The sequence below is a fragment of the Coenobita brevimanus genome, chromosome 30 (assembly GCF_032717465.1).
Source record: "Coenobita brevimanus isolate Jiangsu-jjx chromosome 30, ASM3271746v2, whole genome shotgun sequence".
In the NCBI taxonomy this organism is placed as follows: Eukaryota; Metazoa; Arthropoda; class Malacostraca; order Decapoda; family Coenobitidae; genus Coenobita; species Coenobita brevimanus.
Genome location: NC_136983.1, coordinates 342,923 through 365,677, shown reverse-complemented (window position 1 = coordinate 365,677; position 22,755 = coordinate 342,923). Strand labels below are relative to the sequence as shown.

The window sequence follows — 22,755 nt, the reverse complement described above, 5'->3', positions numbered from 1 at the left end:
CATACACACACACACACACCTGTTTTAGCCAGGAGAGTACGGCCTCCTCCACTTCGGTCCTGGTGTTGGCTTCTAATTTGCTGCGAGACGATGCTTCCTCCTCGTTGGCCGCGACGTAGCCTAATATCTCGGCCTCGTGCTTCTTGAGGTCCGAAACGGTCGAGGTGCCGATCCCGTACTCCTGGGCCAGCTGCTTTTGCGATGCTCCTTCGTGTAGGCGCCGAAGTAACTCAGCCTTGTCCGCCAGACTGAGTACTGTTCGCCTTCGTTTGGTTAGCACTGCGGAGATAGATAAATAAATAGATGGATAGATAGGTAGATAGATAGATAGGTAGATAGATAGATAGGTAGGTAGATAAATAGATGAGGTAGATAGATTGAGGGTTGTTTTTGTGATCCGCTTCGTGTAGACGCCGAAGCAACTCAGCCTTGTTCACCAAACTGCAAGGACCGTTCGTCTTCGTTTGGTTAGCACTGCGGAGATAAGTAGATGGATAGGTAGGAGAACTGATAGATCGAGGGTCAAGTTGACATCTTTCAATGTTCTTTCGATTAACACCAGACGAGGAACAAAACTCTCTCACTGACTAGCTCTTTTAGTTTATCTCAGATTTAATTCTTTTTCAGCTTCGTGTAGCACAGTGACAGAATTGCACAATACTACTGCACTTAATCCTGTCCAGCATTTCATGACAAGCATCATATTTTAGCATTAATCTGTTGTTACAGGCCATCATTCAAGATGGAGAGATGGTAATTCTAGGCCAAGTTCGAGGAGCAGGGGGGGGGAGGGAATATCTATCTATCTATTGCCAGACGCCATAATCCCGTAAGGGGTGGCCGTTTGACTTTTGAGTTATTTGTTTTACGGGGAGAGGCACTAACCCTCCACCAACCCACTTGTTGACAACTAGGGAGCACGTATGGTTTGGTTATATGGTTACCACCCAGCGCTGTAAATGGTTTCTTGGCTTACAGGAAACCATTTGGCTTGTCACTCAATGTAAAGCCACCTGTAAAGGAAAGAAAAGGAATAAGAAGTGACAGGAAAGATGGGAGAAGTAGGAAGAGGGGAGGGCAGACCCAGAAAAAGAATGATAGAGCTTAAGGGAGAAGTAGGCAGCACCACATCAAGTGAGTGGATGATGGTCGCCACCACCTATCACTAAGGAGGGGGGGGGGGGAGTATTACAGACAAAACTCTACGCATCCTGCCGCCACATTTCACTAAGCAGACATAGGGCATGGCCAAAACACCGCCTCAAAGGACATCCATTTTGGCCAAATTTAATGTATTGGACTTTAGTGGCTGAGTGAATAAGGTTGTTTGAAAGTTTGAGGCATTTTTTTTTTATATACATACAAACGAAATATCAGTAGTAGTGTTCATGGTAGGCCAAAAGTTACTTTCCCATAATATTATTTGATTAACACAGTTATATTACAGTTAAAAGACAATCATATTCCAGCTTCCCAATTGGATGCCAGATGGTGTGGCTCCTCTTTATGGTAGGAATGTGCGAGAATTTCTCAGTAACACTGGAGACGTGGGTTGGAGGAAGGGGTACTGTTGAGTGGCTTCCAAGGGCATCTGACCTAATGCCATGTGACTTTGCAGTTGGGGGGATGATCAATGAGAAAGTTTACAAGACAAAGCCTTAAAGTCTTCAAGAAATGAAAGTATAACAGTAGAATTGGACAACTTGAAAAATTATCTTCAGTTGAGAAGGAGAATTTGCCACTCTGTGTAAGATGTGCCAGTTTGTTTAGGGGGAGAAGGGGGTCATTTTGAACACTTGATTTAACTTGTTTGTAACTGAGCTGGTGTACACTTTTAGTAGAAATACAACAGTTAATAAAATAATACTGGGGTCAAGTAACTTTTTGCCCACCCCGTAGTTCATTGTACTGGAAGGATTTAGGTTATTTTTGTTGTTGCTGGTATTATTAGTAGCCTCATTATTATTATTTATTACTGTTATTATTATAATTATTATTAACTTAATCATTACTACTACTACTACCGTACTACAAGCATCAGCTACAGTACTACTACTACTGCTGCTACTACTACTACTACTATCATCATCATCACCATCAGCAGCCCTTTCCTACTACTACTACAACCACCGGTATCATCACCATCTTCATCAGTTCATTACTACTACAATCATCACTGTCATCATCGGTACATCACTACTACTGTCTTAATCACCATCATTACTGTTAATATTACTGTAGCTAATCATCATGTTACAATACTGTTTTTTTGTATTGCTACTACTACTACTACTACTACTACCACCATCAGTACATTACCACTACGACTACTACAGTTACTATCATCAGCAGCAGCACTAGCACTGTTACTACCATTACAGTGCTATTATCATCATCATCATTACTGCTATTACAACTGCCCTCTCCTCCTCACACTCACCAGGCTCTGGCAGTGGCACCGGATCGTCACAAAACTCCTCTTTAACCGAAATCGTCCCATCGGTGCCCAAAGGATCCACCTCTTGCTTGACCCGATGCTGGCCGGAATTACGTGTATCCGGCCTGGTATTAGGCTTCTCCGAATTTGCAGCGTTCTTATCCGGACTCGTGGTATGCATATTGGGATTTGCATTACGGGATATCAGAGTCATGCTTTGGGTATCAGGATCTGTCTTGATGCCCCTTGTGTCCGGATTATCTAACTGTTCTGATTTCAAGTTGCTGGCGTTAGAGTCTGAATTTTGTTCTGAATCGGCCGAGTTTTGGCAGTCCCCGAGATTCGCGTCGGTTGGAAACTCCGAATTGAACTCTAGTTTGAAATCCATGTCCATTTTGAAATTTCTGGTCTTGAGAGATCGCGTGGGTATTTTTCGAAAAGCCACTGTTACTGTTTATCTGTTAAATGTTTTGAAGTTAGATATATAAAAAATAAAATACGTGAAATTAATTCTATCTATAGCCAGATGCCATAACCCTGAAAGGGGTGACCGTTTGTCTTTGAGTTAGATGTTTTACAGGAAGGGGCACTGACCCCCCACCAACCCAGACACGAAGGGAAAACGTATGGGTTGGTTATATGGTTACCACCCAGTGCTGTAAATGGTTTCCTGGCCTTTCAGGAAACCATTAGGCTTGTCAATGTGAAGCAGTTATATATTAATATTCTGATTGTATTGAGAGAGAGAGAGAGAGAGAGAGAGAGAGAGAGAGAGAGAGAGAGAGAGAGGGAGGGGGAGATAATAAGGACTGTGTTGTGAGAGAGAGAGAGAGAGAGAGAGAGAGAGAGAGAGAGAGAGAGAGAGAGAGAGAGAGAATTATCTCATTCAAGTAGTCCAGTTACTCTTCTAGGAGCTGCCTAGCATGGGCCAACCGGCCTACTATACAGTTATCCTCTCTTCGTATGTTCTTACCTCAGTGGGGAGATGAGGATGCACACTATTGGCCTACCAGCACGTCAGGAAGCAAAGACAACTGATGGAACTTCAGAGAAGTCCGTACAATTGCAGCGTCCAACCTGCACTCTGGTTAAGTGATACACGAATCCTTCGCGAACAGCTCTCTCATAATTTGAACATAGGACACACACAAAATAGCCGTTGTCAGACAGAAAATTATATTAAACAATTGAAATTACCCAAACTTTCTCCAAACTTCACTGCAAAATCCCTAGAAGCTCCTACTCCCCATATTTCCTCCTAAATGAGGCTGAAAGTTCCAATTTGGGGGCAAATTCCCCACAAATGGGACCGTTGCCCCCTCACACCGCTATCACGCGCTGTACACGTGATCAACCCCCAACGTGGGGTACCTTTTGCCACGTGTTAGTGTTCCAGGGTTAAGGCGTCTGGCAATAGATAGATGGAAGTGCGTATCTACCTTAGAAATAACCGGATCCTTTAGTTAATAATAATAATAATAATAATAAACGATGTACTCTGCATACCTTTACGACTAAATATTTCAGTCTGAATTTTACCTTACTGTAGGTCACCGTTAGAGTGCCTGTTATGTAGTGCGTAAATCATAAGGAGTTGCGTTGAAGCTAGGTAGAACTTTCACTCACTGCCTATTGGTATTTACATAAATCAGGATTTGTCGGTCGTATCCATTCCCCACTGTGTATTAGTATGAATAGAAATCATGATTCGTTACAGTATTTTTTATTATCTTTCGAAGTATTATTTAACATCACCGTTAACTGTTGCTAATCCGTTGCGTACATGACAAGGAATTCTGTTGAAAATAGATAAAACCTTTTCCCACTGCGTATTAGTATAAAAATCCGAACTCGCTGCAATATTTAAACTTTTTCGAAATAATTGAAAGCCACCATAACCAGCTACTAATCCGCACATCACAAGGTATTCCGGTATAACCTTTTCCTTCCCACTGCGCATTAATATATGTACGAAAATCCGGATTCGGTATAATTAAACTTGTCTTTCGAAATATTAAAAGCCACCATTACCAGTTGCTAATTCGTTGCGTATATCACAAGGAATTCCGTGTAAATCAATCTTTTTCCATTGCGTATTAGGGTGTACGAAAATCCGGATTCGGTACAGTATTTAATCCTTGTCTTTTTAAATTGTTAAACAAAGCTACCGTTACTAGTAACTAATCCGTTGCTTCAATCACAAAGGGGTTCGGCTAAATTCGGATTACTAATTTACTTCACTTTTCACCGCAGAATCCGGATATAGGACTAGAACCGAGTGAGGCAGGAGGTGTGAGGGTCTTCTCTCCACACGGTTAAACAACGAACTGTTCACCGTATCAAGAGGCGGCCAAACCGGACGTAGTCGCCTTAATCCGATTACATTCTTCTTATTTATCCGGTTTATTATTTATCCTGTTCATTGTTTATCGGGTTGAAATGTCTATATGCTGCTAGTACTTGACTTAGATTTGTTAGGGATTTCCCAAAACCGTTTCCCAAGCGATTTATTCTGCGTATTACACCTCGGTAATCTCTTGTATGTGATGGATGCAAACTGTGACGATATTGAAACGTTGTAAGTAACGTGAAAGCGAACATAAAGATGTAATATGCCAAATAAATCGTCTACTTGCCTCCTATCCCACTTTCAGTTCCGTCCAGTCCGAATACATTATTGTTATTTATCCGATTTATTATTATTTAACAGGATTTATGTGAATTCGAGCCACCGTATGATATGGTTAAGCAAAAGCCTGTGCTATAACCGGAAATGGCGTATATTTTTTGCGTAGCTAAATCAGGCTGCTCAACCGGATCTTGCCTTGCCCCTTGTTTATCATGCATACTTTCATCCCAAACTATATAACCATTCCCCTATTTCATTTTTCAAGGTGTAGGAAAGTATACAATTTTGAAATAAATTATGGCGTAATATAGGGAAAAAATTGTTTACGGAATACTTGAGACATCCGTATTGAAAGGAAAACCGATAGTATCAGAGTTTGACCTTAGGTATACAGCGTCAGCATGGTTTTAATGTGGAAGCATGTGCTATAATCTACAATTTGAGGGCATATGAGGGAAATAAAAGTAAATGCATATTACGCAAGTACTGCGGAATTAATGGGAATAGGTCACGTCTACATATAGTAATATATTCTGCTACATCCCCATAATTCCTAGGTAGGACAAAAAATAAGAATAGCAAGTGATTAAGGGAGTAAATAGCAATTTTAGAATGTTCGACAGAAAGCGAACACAGTACAACCAAGATGGCGGCCACTAGGGCTGGCGATCGAAGTTCAGTGTACCAAACAATACTCGACCCCGTGTGTGGGGAGGATGTAGGCCACGGTCTTGAGAGACGCGCACTGGTTGGCTGTCGGGGAAGAGAGAGTCGAGTGGAGGGTTGTAGTTGGCTGGACGGCGCGGGACTGGCCAATGGAACGGCGTTTTAGAAAGGGTAGAAGGACGGGGGCTGAGTGTTACCCGGATCTGGGCGTTGGATCGCGGCTGCCAGTGCTTGGGGCCCGCCACCTCGCCATTTCAAAGAAGAAAGTGCCGGGAATGTGGTGTATTTCGCCCGCGTTCTCTGGAAACCCCTTAAAATGCTGCTGAGCTGGGTGGCAAGGGGTACTAGGGCGCTCGGCAGCCGCGTCCAAGACCTGAGTGGACCAGAATGGCGGAATTTGTGTCCGGGCGGCGATATTGCTGCGAAATTGGCGTCTGCGAGGATGGACGTCGGTGGAGGGGCAAGGGGCGTCCATGGCAGCATGTCCGTGTGGAAAGCTGAGGATCGCAAGGAAATGCTGGCCTCCATGCCCGTAAAGGACGAGGGCACCGAAGGGGAGAAGTTAATGGGCCTGGACGCCATTAGAGGGTGAGTATCGGACTTAGCTGTAGTGTTTTTGGCATTGTTGGTGGGGCTGGGAGGGTGGGCGCCATTTTCCCCGTCCCTTTGTCTGTGTGGGAAGGCTGTGTGAGGCTGGACCAGTGACCAGTGACCGTATTTAAGACCCCAAGACCTTACCAGTGACCTGAAAGACCAGGTAATGTGTTTCCTCCCTGTCTTAACCCCCAAACTACTCTCTGATGTAAATTTTCGTAATTCCCCGTAGAATATCGCCAATTTAGTGTCTATTTTGTTGCCATATGGAAGCACTCTATTTGGACAGTTTTTCAGCTAGTGTCTAGAAGCCTTCAAAGTTTTACTCTTGCCTGTCTTAGCCCCCGGTCTACCCTCAGATGTTATTTTTCCCAGTTGCGTACATAATGTCGCCCTTTATGTGTCCATTTTGCTGCCATATGGTGCCTCAGTACTGTGACAGCTGGTGGATTAGTAACCCTTTTTGACCCTCCCGTCTTAGCCCCAAAAACACTCACAGATGCAATTCGTTTTCCCCTTGTATGTAATAGGTACAATTTAGTGTTCCATATGGTGATACTATGTTGTAATCTGTAATCACTCTGTCAGCTCAGTTAATCTCTTCGTTGTCTTAGTTCCAAAACTATCCATCAGAACTATTATGTTTTCCATTCTGTGGTGAACAGTGCAGTTTTGTCATATGGTTGGTTTGTAATGTGGTAATTGTTGACCTAACAACCTCAGCAGCTCTTGTAAGTTTCATCCCTCAGTCTTAACCCCCCAGACTTAGACCAAAAGGAAAGTGTGTATGCTGGTTTAAAATATCCAGTGTGTGGTCATGGAATAGTTCAGTATTAACATAACCATATACTAGCCATGTTGAATTATCCTTTCTGTCTCAGCACCAACACCATCCTTTGAAAATGTTACCTTGTATCCACTTGCAAAATTCCCATCAGTCACCTATTTATAGCTAGTGTTTGTCTTGCTTTACTTAGTAAAGAAATCTTCCCTCCTTGCCATAGTGCCAGATTAATCATTCAAAATTGCCTGAAGTTTGCTTGTTAATATTATGTTTCCCATGTGGTTGAATGAGCCGGCAGTGTGACAAAATTAGGCAGGTTGTCTTTGTTCCCATGGTAACCTTTCAAGACAGTGTTCTCTTTGAACAGTATCATTGTGATGAGACTTGTTTTAGGGGCTAAGACATGCATGTCTTTGTACCAGAAAACTGTCTTTGTGTATATAATGCCATGTTCTTCAGAACATCTAAATAGGCACATTATTGATCCATTAGCCTTTTTAAGTTTCTCCTAGTAACTGTCTTAAGCCTGAGGAATACCAACAACTTGTATTTTCTGTGGCAGCCTAGTGTAGCTTTGGCTCTCATGAGGGTATTAAGCCCGATAAGTGAGATTTATCTAGAACCATTAAGATGTCCTGTAGTTTTAACCCACAAACCATGTACAAAAAACTTTTCTCAGCTCTTTACAATGTTGCTGTATTTGGTGCAGTTTCCCATGTATTGACCCTTGAACCCATCAGATTTCTCTCAGCCATGTCCCTTCTGGTAACCATAAACATCTTTGTGCCTTGCTTGTACTGCCATGTATTAGGTGCCAAGAACACAGGTTTATTTTAACCAATCAAATTCTCTGTTGATGGATCATTCTTGTTTTCACACACAATGTAACGAGTTTTAGTAAATTAATACTCTGGAGAGAATCAACCTAATCATTGCCCCTTAAATGTCAGTGTAGCCTCAAACTTCATAGAAAGGACAAGTGTATTGGTAATTTGAGGGAGCTGGGACTGGTGACAGTGACTTGGAAGTGTCTCTTAGCAGTAGTCTCCACCATAGTATGCATTGTGTATAACTAAATCTCGATGTGTTAGCACAAAGTTGACAATTATTTTGTGTATAAAGATGGCTCTGTTGCTGATTTGTTTTTGCAGTGATTTTCCTAAAGTAAATCACCCACTTTCCCCAAAACTCCCTCTTTTTGTCACATCCCCTTGGTTCTGTCATGGCATCTCAGAGACAAGTTGACCATAATGGTAAGATGCAGTGCAAAGGATAATTCTTTGAAGCCCCCCCCCCCCTTTCCCCCCAAGTTGAGAAACCTAAGTCCTCTTTGTGTGGAGAGCTAGAACTAGACAATACCCCTTTAGTAAGCTGAAAGCCTCCTGTTTGCCTACACTGTACATCACGTGTATGCCAAGGGTTTCTAACTATAAATTTCACCATAATGACTTGTCTGCCCTTTAAGTCTTTGTTCCTGAGCCTTTGCCCTCTGAGTCTTTGTTCCTGAGTACCATCATCAGCACCACATTGTATGTTTTCGTAACTGGGCTTTTGTTAAAGAGCAGTTGATCATATTGGAATTACCTTGTACAGCAAATGCCCCTTTCCTGTATTAGCCCTCAAATATAATCCTATCCTTTGCAAGACTTACATGTTGTATTAATGTTAAGCCATCCCTAGACTACCTAACCTAAACATTTTGAGCATTTGACACGTTACGCCATAAGTGTACTTTTGTTGCGTGTATTGCCATGCTGTTTTGTGTGTTCATATTTCTGACCAAACCAACACCGGTATGACCTTTGAATACCTGGAACCTCAGACTTAACAGCACAATTTTTGCTTTGAGAATGCCACCAAAGCCTTTTGTGTTTGAGACCAACCACTTACTTAGGCTTCATTGTAGTTAGCCCCCTCACTGCCTTTCCCATCAGAAGACTCAGACACACGGACACCATGTAATTACTAAAGACAGACTTGGAGAGTGAGTAAGGTGGAGGGGGTGACAAAGGGTGAGGTTGAGGGATGGGGTGGAGGGGTTTGAGAAAACGGCTGTCAGACACTTCAACTTTCTTGACTGTTACTAATTTTGAAATGAGAGTAACTTGGAGAGTGAGTGTGGTGGGGAGATACCAAGGATGGGATGGAGGGATGGGGTAGGGGGTTATATAGGGGAGGGGTTGTTAGTAGGAGAGAGGATGGGATGAAATGGAGACAGTTCTGTTGTGGCCACCCCTTCTGGGATTAAGACTTCAGACCAGACAGATAGTAGTCAAAATAGCAATCTTAAACTGCCATAGATACTCCTCTACTCCACTTTGTCCTATCACATCTCTGATGTAGCTAATGTGTGACTTGAACAAAATACTTTTGTCAGATTTTGTTTTACTTGATAAATTGGTTAGAAAACTGGTTGTTTAGAATGTCAAGGATGATAGAAATTTCTTTAGTTTGGGTTGATCTTGGTGTGTTGTACTAGAAAATTAGGGAAAAAAACTTAGCAGTTTTTAGGTTTTGGCAAGGAATTACAGCTAATGTTGAGTAGAGTGTGACATGGTACAATCCTGAATTAGCAACTATTGTATGCCGGATGTTTTCTTTCAAGTAGTGTTTGACGTGCTTTTAAAACGTTTATCATTAACAAAGAAAAATATTTAGCACTTGAGGCTGTTACAGTTAGGTACATCTTTGACTGCTATGGTGGTAGGTTAGTGCTAAGAGTTTGGCATTTGTTAGGAGATTAAGTTTGAAAATTAAGTAGCTTGGCCCCTTCAGTCTTAAGGAGAGTAAGTTTGAAATTGCATCTCATCCCCTTCAGGCAGGTGACACGTTGTATTGGTTTGTTCCTTCACGTGATAAAGTTAGGGGAAGATGTAGTATAGTGATGGGTTAACTAGACATCATATCTTTCCAGTTTGAAAAGCCTAATAAAAACTCTAAACTCAGTTGGTAGCAGGAATAAGCCGATAGAAACAGTGTGAATGGAGGGGTTGAATGCACTATCTGAGGCCGAGAGGTTAGTGTGTGTTTTGCTCTTGGTTCCTGTAGGTCTGGTGGGATGTTCCCGGATGAAGGAACCCCTGATTTGTTGTTTGACGGTGTGCGCTTCTCAGACCTCCCCATAATACACGCTAAGGTCTCAAAAAATAACACCCTTCTCGTCCTAACTGATTCACAAGGTAGGATATGTTCAGGAAGAGTTCTGTAGTGAGATATTTAGCAACTAAGTCTTGTTATCAGAATACAGAAATCAGTAAAGGTATACACTATGTGGTGGGGAAAATTGATGACGTGATCCCATACCCTGTTTCTTGTTGGAAAGTGTTTGAGTGAGTGTAGCTCAGTTGCTTCTGAGAAATGCTGAGGAGAGATGACGTAAAATAGGATGTGGATTATGGAATGGTCTAGCTGTTGTGGTATAGGGCCAATGCTAACCTTGGAACTTTGGGGAGGTTTTCCTGTGAAGTAAAATTATCTGGGTGTCGGCTGTTGTGTAAGGTAGTACAGTCGGTAGTTTTCTAGTTACGGGTGAAGGTATCAGTTTGGCAGGTAATTAAAGCATCACTGGATGGTTTAAAATATAGCTAAGTTTGGTGTTCATTGCCTTACTGGTTGTACAAACTTCAAAACCGCTTTTGTCTTTTTTTGTTGCAGGTGTGGTTAAGCTGCAGCGATCATGTGGAATTGAGGGCTTCAAGAATACGAGGAAGGGCACCAACATAGCAGCACAAGCCACTGCAATTAGTCTGGCCACGGTGAGTGTTGGATATGCTGCACTGTTTGGTGGGGTGCATTTATTATTTTGTTATATATTTACCCTTTTCTCTCATCACTTCAGTTAGGTGTATGTTGTATTAGTACTTGTCATTTAATTTGCAGCATTATACCTAATTGGCTTTCTTGTTGCACCATTACCTAGACATTCATTGCACCATGCCATCATTGATTCATTGCACCATTGCTGGCTTACATCGCATCACTTGGAATGTGTTACAACTTTTTATAAGCATTCTCCAGCATTGAAGGAATATTGACAACTGATAACATAGGTATACTGAATACTGACATGTATGAGGCACGAGTACTTCGACACTTGAGTTGCCATAAAACTAAATGCTGTATCACTGCAGTTTGTTGCAACACAGATGCATCATAAACTTATGCTGTATCATTGTAATGGATTAGCCTAAAAAAGAGAAAAAGATAATAATTTAGGCCTAAGTCTGTTATGTAACTGTGTGTGTGAAGGTTGGCACTACTGTACTTCAGGGAGCAGTGAACTTTGGTTAGTTTTCTGGTGGCCATTCCTCTCTAGGTTTGCAAGCACATGGGAGGACGGCTTGAACTCATGCAATTTTCACTCTGCCTTTCATCCTTACGTTTTCAGTATAAGGCATTGCTGGACAGTAAATGTAAATCATCTGTTTTTAGTTTTGCAGTGCTTAATGAAATCTTTAACCAGTATTGTTTCTTTGCCTCACAGAGGACGCTGAACAGAGGCATAAAAAACGTGCGGGTGAAGGTGAAGGGACTTGGGCCCGGCCGTATGGTGAGTGTAGCATCACTTTTATGTGAAATAACTGGGTCTGGTGTGAAGGTTTGATTGAGGCTGCCTGGCAGGAGTTTAAGTATTCATTCCAAATTACAATTACTCTGGACCACATTACCCTTCCACACCTGTCTATACTCCCTCACTCTGGCCATTCCAGGTTAGTATTACGCTCAGGCATGGCGTAAAACCCTACACACTTGCTTAAAAGAAGGGTCCATGTAAGACTAGAATTGCACTTGACTATGACTTAACCTTTACATGGCTGCTATTACAGATATGCTGGTTTAACCCCTGGAATCAAGGTACCTGCTTTCATTTGGTTTTCCTACAACCATACTATTAAGTGTGGGAAAGATATTTAATATTGCAAGTTTGTAAGGCTGTGTTAATCTGTAATTTGAACTTCTGCCTAAATGTGAATTAATGGAGGTAGCATGAATATGATGAAACTCAGCCATAGCATATGAAAAGATCCCCATAGCATAAATATGATGAAAGGCAGCCATAGCATATGAAGAGATCCCCATAGCTTACATATGATGAAAGGCAGCCATAGCATAATATGAAAAGATCCCCATAGCATAAAAAATGAAAGACCGCCAAGGATTCAGAATGCATTATTAGACCTTCATACCAGACCTAAGGATGGCTGATGTTGTGCACTGGTCAACTTTCTCAGGTGGTTTACTGCATCCAAGCTCTTAAATTGGCAAATTATCATGCTGGCAGCATGTATGTGAAGTGCCAGGATTTGGTAATGAAATTGAATTTTTATCAGTCATTGTATTGCTTTTATATTCTCATTTGTAATATGTATTATTGTATTGTTAAGAGTGTTTTAAATTGAAGAAAACAGATATAAATATTCACTAATACTGGTAATTTGCTGAACAGTATATATGAGTTAAAAACATTATTGGATGCCATATACTTCTCAGACGTTATCCCAGGATTGGTATTCAAAACTACTCTTGGTGAGGCTATAGTACAGTATGTTGCTGGAGATTCTGATCTGCATCCATTTTTGGAAGAATGAAACTTGAGTTCATAAAGTTAACCAGTGCCAAAGGTAATCGTCATCCATGTACAGCCATAATTCAGAGAAACATTACCCCCTCAAGTAGTGTACGTTTGCAGTGGTTGGTAAAGGTGGTGACCAGGAATCATGTGTTACCATCCTATTAGGTAACCAGCATGATTACCACATAAATACTGTGGTACATATGGTAAGATGCAGTCACCACTACCGTTACCACCCAGGTATATATGGTAAGATGCAGTCACCACCACCTTTACCAGCCAGTGCAGCTGTATGTCCCTTGGTAAATCTGCCTCACAGGGAGTGTTGTTTCTTTGGACCTTGGCTGAAAGATAAATGTGTTATATCTTGCATTTGCTATTAAAATCATTGGTCATGATGGGAAATTCATAGTGTTTCAGTTCACAGAGTTATAGTACCAGATTATCTTTGTAAGTGCACTCAGTGTTACTAGGAATGTTTCCAATTGTGTGATAGACGCATCAGCTTTGGAAAGTTTTGCCAGAGCTGAAGAAAAGGGTGTGGCACCAGCTACAGTAAATACTTTCTGTGCTGAAGGAGTTAACTCCTCCAGCCTGATTATTTTATTCTGCCCAACTACTGATAAAATTCAGTTCAGAGAAACATCTGGCAGAAGAGTTTAGAAATGGTTAAGAAACCTGTTTAGTCCTAGGTTTTCATCTATTTTGGTTGATGTCGGACAAAAGATGAAAGGGTTTGAATAAGTTCATTTAACCCGTGCAGTGGTGCTCCTTGATCTTGCTGTTACCAGATGATTTGATTCAGCTCGGAGAGGAGGAGAGGACTCCAGTATTGAAGGAGTTTGTCCAAATCTTGTAAGCTGCACACAATCATCTGGAGATAGCAAGATGAAGGTTCAGCAGGCTAGTGCCTTCAGTCTGAGGATGTTAATTTATTCTGGATGCATTGGGTATGCATACTTGGGGGGGGGGGGAGTTTGCACCAGTACATTGTGAAAATTGGCTGGGTTACAGGAAATATGTTCTGTGTCCCTATACAGTAGTTATCTGATGAGGCAGCTGTCCTCAATTGCATTAGAGGAACTATAGTGTAGTTATAGTATTTGATAGCACAATGCAAGTACTGTAGTTGTGCATGTAGCTCAAGAAAATGATTTTATGTACTTAAGAATTCTCTTTATACAATTGAGAGGAAGGTGTAAAATAACTGTCCTTTTGCCTCTGGATGAGCCATCATTGCTGTGGTTTTGCTGGTAGCATTAACCCTCTCAGACTCTTTCGTCACAACCTGCGTCTAGCTGCTTCAGAGTACTGCATGACCCTCATGGGCTTGCCCAGACCTTACATGCCACACATCCCCCCACTTAGCGATGTGCGGAACATCGGAAAATGTTTCCATTCAACTTTCTCCCCTGCCCTTATTTGTAACTGTATTATTGTGAACTTGCTACATGTTATGATCTTCCTAATGAACGAAAAAGAAAAAAAATACACTATCATATTTTATCACACATTCAACACTGATTTCTCACAGATATATAAACATTTCATTAATGCTTGTTGAAAGTTGTGGAGCACTTAATTTGCAAAGATTTTTGTAAAAAATGACACTTCTAGCTTTATTAGAAATTTTTTAGTGATGTATGAAACAAAATTATATATAAACGTTTCATCAGTGCTTGTTGAATGCGCTACAACTTTCTCTTACAAGCATTGACAAAATGTTTGTATATCTGTGAGAAATCGGTGTTGATTAAATGAGTGTACACTAAAATATGGTAATTTTTCCTCATATTCTCTTATATATATTTTATTTATTTTTTGTTCATTAGGAAGCTCATTTATTCATTTATAACCTGTAGCAATTCATAACAATAGTTATAAAAACGGGCAGGGAGAAAGTTGAATAGCACAACCGAAAATCATGGCAGAAAAGTACCACAGCCTATATGGTTGGGTGAAACTACCATAAAAAAAGTGAGAATAGTTGGATTTCTTTTTACGAGCACTCATGTTTGAGAGGGTTTAGGTGGCAGTCACATGAACATAATTTGCAAGGGATAAAGAGTGTGTGGTGTGATAAGTAGCATATCAGGCATAATTTTCATAGTTTGTTTGGTTTCCGGTGTTTGAGAAGACAGTGTGAATGGGGATGAAGTAGGTAGCCTACGGAGAAGCACATGACAAAGATTTTGCACCCTCCCCCCTATTTTATTTGGTATTGCACAAAATTGCTAGTTTTGTCCTTGTACTTATAAGGCCATATTATGTGAATGAAAAAGTATATCCTGGTAAACTGTCTTGTGCAGTTGAGTCAGGATTTTGAAGACTGGAGTGATGGCTTTGGACTTCTTGGATGGGTCTGGTTTAATGCCTCTCTTTGTACTGGGATCCATGGTGACCCAGTCATTGGTGGGATTTGTGGTGGGGATGGTGGATGAATTTTTGTACTATGGATGAGTTTTTCATAGAGGTAGGGGTATCTGTGGGTTGCCTGTAGCTTTGTGTATCATTGTTCAAGGGAATGATGATGGGGGGAGGGGGGGTGCTGGAATAGTCAAGAGGGAAAGTGCTGCTGCCTTCTTGTATGTTGCTTGAGGTAGCTTGGGTAAGGAGGGTTGGGGCTTTAATCTCCCTTCCTCAAGAAATGTTGGCACTGGGATAGGACAGATGTAATTTCTTCCACAAGCACCCATTTATCACCGCATAGGGTTGGAGAGAGTTTTGCTGCTGGAATTTTTCATCTCTGGTCCAGTTTCCAAACATTTTCTCACTAGGTAAATGCCAGAAGTGTGGATAGGTGGATGTGAAAAATTGGATGGATGGGATAGGAAAAACCCAGGTATTGGTGTTTTTCTTTTTAAATTCAGGATTGTTAAATGTTAGGTATTGCACTTCCTATTATCCCGATATAAATGCTTAACATTGTGTTGAGAGTTGGTACAGATTGCTGGGTTGTTTGATAAGTCACCTGGGTGTTACGTTTTCATTAGTTGTCAGTCAGCCTCCTCTCCCTTCTCCCTCATTAAGTTTATCTTCTCTCCCTTCTCCAGTTTAATTTATCTTCTCTCCCATCTCCAGTTTAATTTAACTTATTTCACTCCTCCAGTTTACTTTCCCTTCCTGTCTCCTCCCTACCCCTTCAGTTATGTCGGTCTGCCTTCCTTCCCAGTACCCCAGCCAATCTGCCTTCTCTCCACTTCAGTTGGTCTTCCCCTACCTTGCCCCTTCAGTCTACCTCCCCCCTCAGTCTGCCTCCCTACCCTCCTCCCTCAGTCTACCTCCTCACCCTCCTCCCTCTGGCTACCTTCCCATCCTGTCCCCCTCAGTCTGGCTTCTCACCCTACCCCCCCTCAGTCTGCCTCCTCACCCTGCTCTCCCTCAGTCTGCCTCCCCACCCTGCTTTCCCTCAGTCTGCCTCCCCATCCTGCCCCCCCTCAGTCTGCCTCCTCCCCCTGCCTCCTCACCCTGCTTTCCCTCAGTCTGCCTCCCCACCCTACCCCCCATCAGTCTGCCTCCCCACCCTACCCCCCATCAGTCTGCCTCCCCACCCTGTCCCCCATCAGTCTGCCTCCCCACCCTGTCCCCCTTCAGTCTGCCTCCCCACCCTGTCCCCCTTCAGTCTGCATTCTTCATCCACCATTGAGTCCCTTGTCAGTCTATCCCAATTCCCTATCCTGTCCCTTCACTCTTCCCCATCCACCTATCAGTCTACTCCCCTCCAATCCAGTCAGTCTGCCTCCCACATCCATCGGTTTACATCCTTCCCCCTCCCTGTTCTGTCAGTCTGTCTCCTCCCACAATCCACCAGTCAGTGCCCCCTTGATCCTTCAGTCAGTCTACTGTCCTCTTCCTCTCCAATCAACAGTTTACTACATCCTCCTCCTCCTCCCTGGTCAGTCTGCCATCCTCTTCCCCATCAGTCTACTTGTCTAATCAGCCTGGTGTGTCAGTCCATTCCATTGAAATACAGGTATTAGGTAATGTCCTTGATGTATGCGGTGAAACAGTTGATTTCAGTTAGGAGTTACTGTATATTGTAATTGCTGGATATAACTGAGATATATGAGGGAAGAGGCAGCATTTATCCATATTGGCTGTAATACATTTCCTTGCCTCCCCTTCCCCCCCTCCTTGTGGCTATTGAGGGGGTTGGGGGATGAGGACAATTGCTGTAGTGTTTGTACTTTGTCCATACCTGTTATTTTCTTGTGATGATCCTTGAAACATTAATGGAGTGCAAGTGCTGTCAGGTCTAAGGAAATGTCTGCGTTACATACATAAATAATATATACGGGTACATAAAAATCAGTACATTTTATGAGAAATCAGTACATGTACACCCTATAAAAAAAGAATCGGGACCCCACGAGCTTATGTCTCGCAATGACCACTGATACGCACCAGAACTCAGTTGGGGCTTCAAATTTCTTCGTGCGGAGTGGCATATTGTATCGTGCAGTAAGGGTCCCGATTCTTTTTTTATGGGGCGTACCTATATACATATAAATCAATACCTAGATATATACATACGGTCATAGATGTACAGCCAACTCAAACTTGTTGAATACATACATAAAAGTCAACATGTGTATACCATACATTAAAAATTCAGACCTACATACAACCAGATCAAACCTGTTAAATACATGTATGCATAAAAATGCTTACATACAACCAAATTAAATTTCGTGAATATATACATAAAAATTAATAATACATACATATGTATAAAAATACTTTACATAAAAAATTCATTCACGTATATAGGTACTATACATTAAATATTCAGACATACACACAACCAAATTAAACTTCATGAAATTATACATAAAAATTAATACCTACTGTATGTACATTAAAACACATAAAAAATCATACATACAACTAAGTCATGTTGGAGCTGCCATTGATTGATTTGTTGGAGTATTTGTGTCTTGTTGCCATCTTTTTTCATGTTGGATATTAGTGTGGCAGTGGGTTAGGTTGCAATCTTGCCATGTTGGATGTTAATGTGGCAATAATGTTAGAAAATAGCACCTTTTGGACCCATTGTGGGACAGTAAAGGTGGCATTAATTGCTCTTTAATCTTTGTATTAGTTCAAAAAATGGCATGTACCTTGAGCAATAAACCTACTGAGTGTGAGTGTGTGTTTAGAGATGAGAATGGGTTCACTGAATTTTCAAAGATTCTAGGTATGTTCTTGTTCAGTAAAGTTCCACTAGATATCAGTGTCCACATTTTATCTTCCTGCCAGATGGTTTGTAAGAAGAGTTGCTGTTTTGGTTGCATCAGGGGTAATGTTATAGTGAGTTTGCTGGGTTCAAGATTGTAATACTTGTAGTGGTATAGTGAGTTGTTTATGGTTTGGAGTGTTCAAGGATGGTGCATGCCAACAGTTCTTCCTTTGTTTCTAAACAGCTTGTCAGTGTAGGCAGCAGTGAAGGTTTGGGGCTGGGATTAGGCTTCTTTATGATTGACATTGGATATCAAAGTTGTCTCCATATTGAACAGGTGGATTGAAGTGGTACCGTAACACTTCTTAGGACACCTCACGTGGTGGTTACTCTCTTGGTGAAAGGGAAGGTAGATGAGAAGGCCTTCATGTAGGGCTACCTTCAGGTGACTTATTTACTTTGCTGGGTGGTAATTGTACAGTCAAATGGAAGCCTGGTGGCTTGGTGGCTTAGTGGAATAAGGTCCTCCAGCTGGATGGTCATGCAAGGGATTATATCCAAGGGTTGGTTGTTCATTGGTTACATGTTGAAATAGGTTTGGTTAGCAGCTGGTCACACACACTTTAAATGTCTGAACTACATAGCTTAGCCTCCAGCTTTTACATTCCTGATGGAGTAATAAAAGAACTAAGCTGGCATTAAGTATAAATCACCCAGGGTATTACTAAAGGTTTTATACTGACACTGCCCTAACGTTTTCAAGTATTGCCAAAAATTTTCAGACAGGCTCTACATCTGGTTTCTTGTGCTGGTACTATTCAGGCACCACTTCTGGTTTCTTATGCTGGTACTACTCAGGCACCACTTCTGGTTTCTTATGCTGATACTATTCAGGCACCACTTCTGGTTTCTTATGCTGATACTATTCAGGCACCACTTCTGGTTTCTTGTGCTGGTACTATTCAGGCACCACTTCTGGTTTCTTATACTGCTACTGTTCTACTTGTGCTCATGTGTTGCCACTGCTGCCAACCCTCACCCATAACCAACTTTTTGCATCAGTATAACCCTCAGTGAATTCTTGTTTGCCTCCAGTATATCTTGGGTGTACACTTCCATGCCCACTTTTGCTGGTACAAAGCTTCCTCTCTTCCCTTAATTGTACCAGGACAAACTTTGCATTCCTTTGGCACAAATACCTTTGTGCCCGTAGATATGACCACATTTGTCCAGGTACTACCACCCACAGTTACTTCTTCAGGCAGTTCCCTCATGACTTCAGGGCCTTCCCCTCCTCTCTTTACTTTTTCAGCTCTCCCCCCCCCATGGTTACTTTTTTCTTTCTTTTTAGGTCCCCCCTCCCCCCTGAAACTACTTCAAGTTCTCCCTTCCCCCTCCCCTAAATACTTCCCCCCTAGTAGTCCCCCCCTCCCTCAAGTACTTCAGCTGGCACTTCCCCTGGCACTGCCCCCCCTCCCACTTCCTTTTGGGGAGGGGGCACACCCTCAGTTCCTGGTTAGGCAGTTCTTCCTCATGTGTGTAGCCCTGGCACTGACCCTTTATTGTTCAGGCACTGCTCCCACCTGCACCCTACCCTCACTTGACATTACTCTGCCATGCAGTTTGTTCTGACAGTGCCTTCTTGTTTTCTTGTAGGAGCACTGCTTCCTCTTTAGTTTACTTATCCTCTAGCACTGCACGCATTCATGTTTGTTGTACCCATGCCGCTCTAATACTGACAGTCCTCAGTAGTGTCCACATGGCTCTAATACTGACAGTCCTCAGTAGTGTCCACATGGCTCTAATACTGACAGTCCTTAGTAGTGTCTACATGGCTCTAATACTGATAGTCTTCAGTTTCTGGTACCGTACTGGGACTGTTCCTCAGGTTCTATTACTGTCAGTGTCATGGGCTTGTAGTGCTGGCACTGCCTTCTTTGGTTACTAGCACTGGTGTGGCCTCCCTAGGTTGCAAGTACCAGCACTACCCTGCTTGGTTTTTAGTATTGTCACTGCCCATCTTGATTTGTAGTACTGTACTGACACTGCCTTTGTTCCTAGTATCGGCACTGCCTTTGTTCCTTTAATTGGCACTACCTTTGTTTCTTGTGCCAGTGCTGGCTTTTTGTAGTCACTGGTACTGGTAGCTGTCTGTTTACTAGTATTGGCACTGCCCTCCTTTGTTAGCAGTATTGGCACTGCCTTTGTTGCTAGTACTAGCACTCTCCTTTTGTACTAGTACTGGCACTGCCCTAGTTTCTGGCACCAGCACTGCCCTCCTTTGTTGCCAGTACTGGCATTGCCCTCCTCATTTACTAGTACTGGCACTGCCTTTTTATCGGTAGTACCGTCACTACCCTTGTCTTTCTTATACTGGCAATTGTCCTCTTTGTAATACTGGCACTGCCTCCAATTTTTAATATAGCCACTGCCCACTTCATTTGTGTTGGCACTGGCCTGTGTCTAGTGCCAGCACTGCCATTCATGATTTGTAGCTGCAGCACCATCTATGGTTTCCAGCACTAGCTCACACTGGCTTCTGCCATTGACGCTGCCCTCTTTAGTTTCTACCACCAGCAACATCTGTTTACTGTTGTGACTCTACTACAGTGGGGTTTTGTAATAGTGCCAGCCGTTGGTATTGCCTTTCACACCAGCACTGCTTAGTGTCTTGGCTCGTTTTTACTTGTTGCTCTCATTCCCAAAGCATTTTTGTGCTGACAGTTCCCCTCAGGATATTGGAGGTTCACCAGTTCTCTACACCAGCAATGCCACCTTGGATGCATAGGTGTAAGAACCCAGGTGATTTGGTCAACCCTTTCACTATGAGGGATGGATTCAGAGTTCAAATAGTCTGGTGGTAGAAGTGTGTTTTCAAGCAAGTTATGTGGCAATTTGCAATAGTAGTTCCAACCCCAGGCTTAACTGAAAGTGAACCCTGTGTACTGTAGCCCAAAGTTGCCATTCTGCTACAGAGCACCATCTGGTCATATTATTGCTAGCGCATGAAGGTGCCCGTCCCCAACGTGACATCCTGGGTACTAAATATTCATCATTCTAGCAATGGTACGGTTTTTGGAGGGGAAAGCACCTTGCCTTGGGGCAGTAGCGTCCACCTTTAATTGCAGTCAGAACACGGCATATTCTTGACCACAACTATCCTCGAGGTTCAGTGTAGGAATTAAATTGTTAGAGTATCTGATGGAGGTTTACAACAGCACAATGCATGTTGTGTTTATAGGAGTATTCATTTAACACGAACACCAAGAGGGTGCATTGGCACACAGATCAGGTGATACCTGCAACCTACATCAGGATTCACAGGATGGCAGTAATAACTACTCGGCTACAGTGGCTTCCTTTCAGACATCTTTAGCTTCTCATGGGTAGTTGTAGTCCAGTTTAACCATGATTTTTTTTTTCTTTTCTTACTTTTGGGCTGATGCATACTGTGACCTAACTCCTGTACTGTCTGCTAAGGAAGCATCAAGGACTATCCATTTAGCTAACAAGATCTGTTCTTGAATACCGTTAGCTTCTTGAGAGGTTGCAGCCAAGTTCAGCCTTTATTTTACATCTGAGGCAGAGATTCATTAAGGCATTATTACCCTATTGTCATTTGCTGAAGGATGCATTGTGGTTGTGACAGGCAGTACTTGTTACACTACTTTCATGATGAAAATTATGGTTTCTTCAAGTTGCCACCTACTGTTACACTCTCCTGGTATATATCTTTTTATTTTCATCATGTATTAGGTGGATATTTGGGGCTGGGTTACTGGGATGATTAGCTTGGTGTTCATTTTCTGGGACATTATACAATATGCAAAATGCAGCAAGTACACGCCCTTGTGAAACACCATTGGACTGAAGTACAGGCCATTTATCTCACTGGACTTGCCACCATGATTTAATGCCTGCACAAGTAAATGAAGTGTCCTGAACCAGAATTATAGTCATTAGTAGGTGGTAGTGACATGATTGTGGAGAGGGAAAAAGTCTTGAGCATATTTTGGCATCCCTTTGAATCAGCCTGTTGCACCATATTAGTGGAAGAATGTATTTCCCAAATTTGCCCCCCCCCCCCACCCCTCCCCATACACTGATTTCCCATTATGACCATGTCATTTTAACAGTTAAGGGAAAAAGGTTACGGATTTCATCGTGCCTTTTTCAGGAGGTATTCAGGGATTTGACAGTTTTCAGATTTGTTTATTCAGTTCTGTTGTATAGCCATAAGTGATCCTAGATATTTCATATTTTACATATTTTTATTTCTTTCTCTTTCAGTCTGCAGTGAAGGGGCTGACAATGGGTGGCCTGAATGTGGTGTCAATTACTGACAGCACACCCATTACCTTTAATCTACCTCAAAGGCCAAGGAAAGCAAAGAAATTGTAGTGTAATAAGGCTAACATTATTGGAACACTTGAGAAGGGACCTAACTCAGTTGTGCAGGAGTGCTTTGAATTTAATTGTCTATTATATTGATGTAAATATCAATAAATAATTGATTTATTTTCAAGTTTGGGCTTATCCTTTGGTATTTATGCAATTATTCCAATTGTTTTATGCCATATGGTGGTATAGGGGTTTGGGGAAAATATATAAATATTTTTATGGTTTCAGATGTGTGCAGATATCAGTAAATAATCGATTTATTTTCAGGTTTGGCCATATCCTTTGACATTTATGGATTTTTCTCGATTTTTTCCAGGTATTATTGTAGCACAGGAGGATAGGGAATATAAACTGGATTTTTTTCGGTAATTTGTAGGGGAGCTACGTCACGGGGCCGAGGGATTGTGGGTAAGAGGAACATGGCTGTCGGACTCTGCCGTGGCAGGCTGTGTTGGGCTCCTCACATATCTTTGCTTTTTGCGGTCATCTTACG

The 22,755-nt window shown here is 42.1% G+C and overlaps 1 protein-coding gene across 1 annotated transcript; it reads left to right on the top strand.

Annotated features, from left to right (window-relative positions):
* The first annotated feature begins 5,970 nt into the window (after positions 1-5,970).
* mRpS11 (mitochondrial ribosomal protein S11) lies at positions 5,971-22,345 on the top strand. The gene is made up of 5 exons (XM_080268842.1): positions 5,971-6,320; positions 10,159-10,289; positions 10,765-10,865; positions 11,594-11,659; positions 22,152-22,345. The coding sequence occupies exons 1-5, from the start codon at positions 6,049-6,051 to the stop codon at positions 22,260-22,262; spliced, it is 681 nt and encodes a 226-aa protein (XP_080124968.1). The 5' UTR covers positions 5,971-6,048; the 3' UTR covers positions 22,263-22,345.
* Positions 22,346-22,755: the final 410 nt, after the last annotated feature.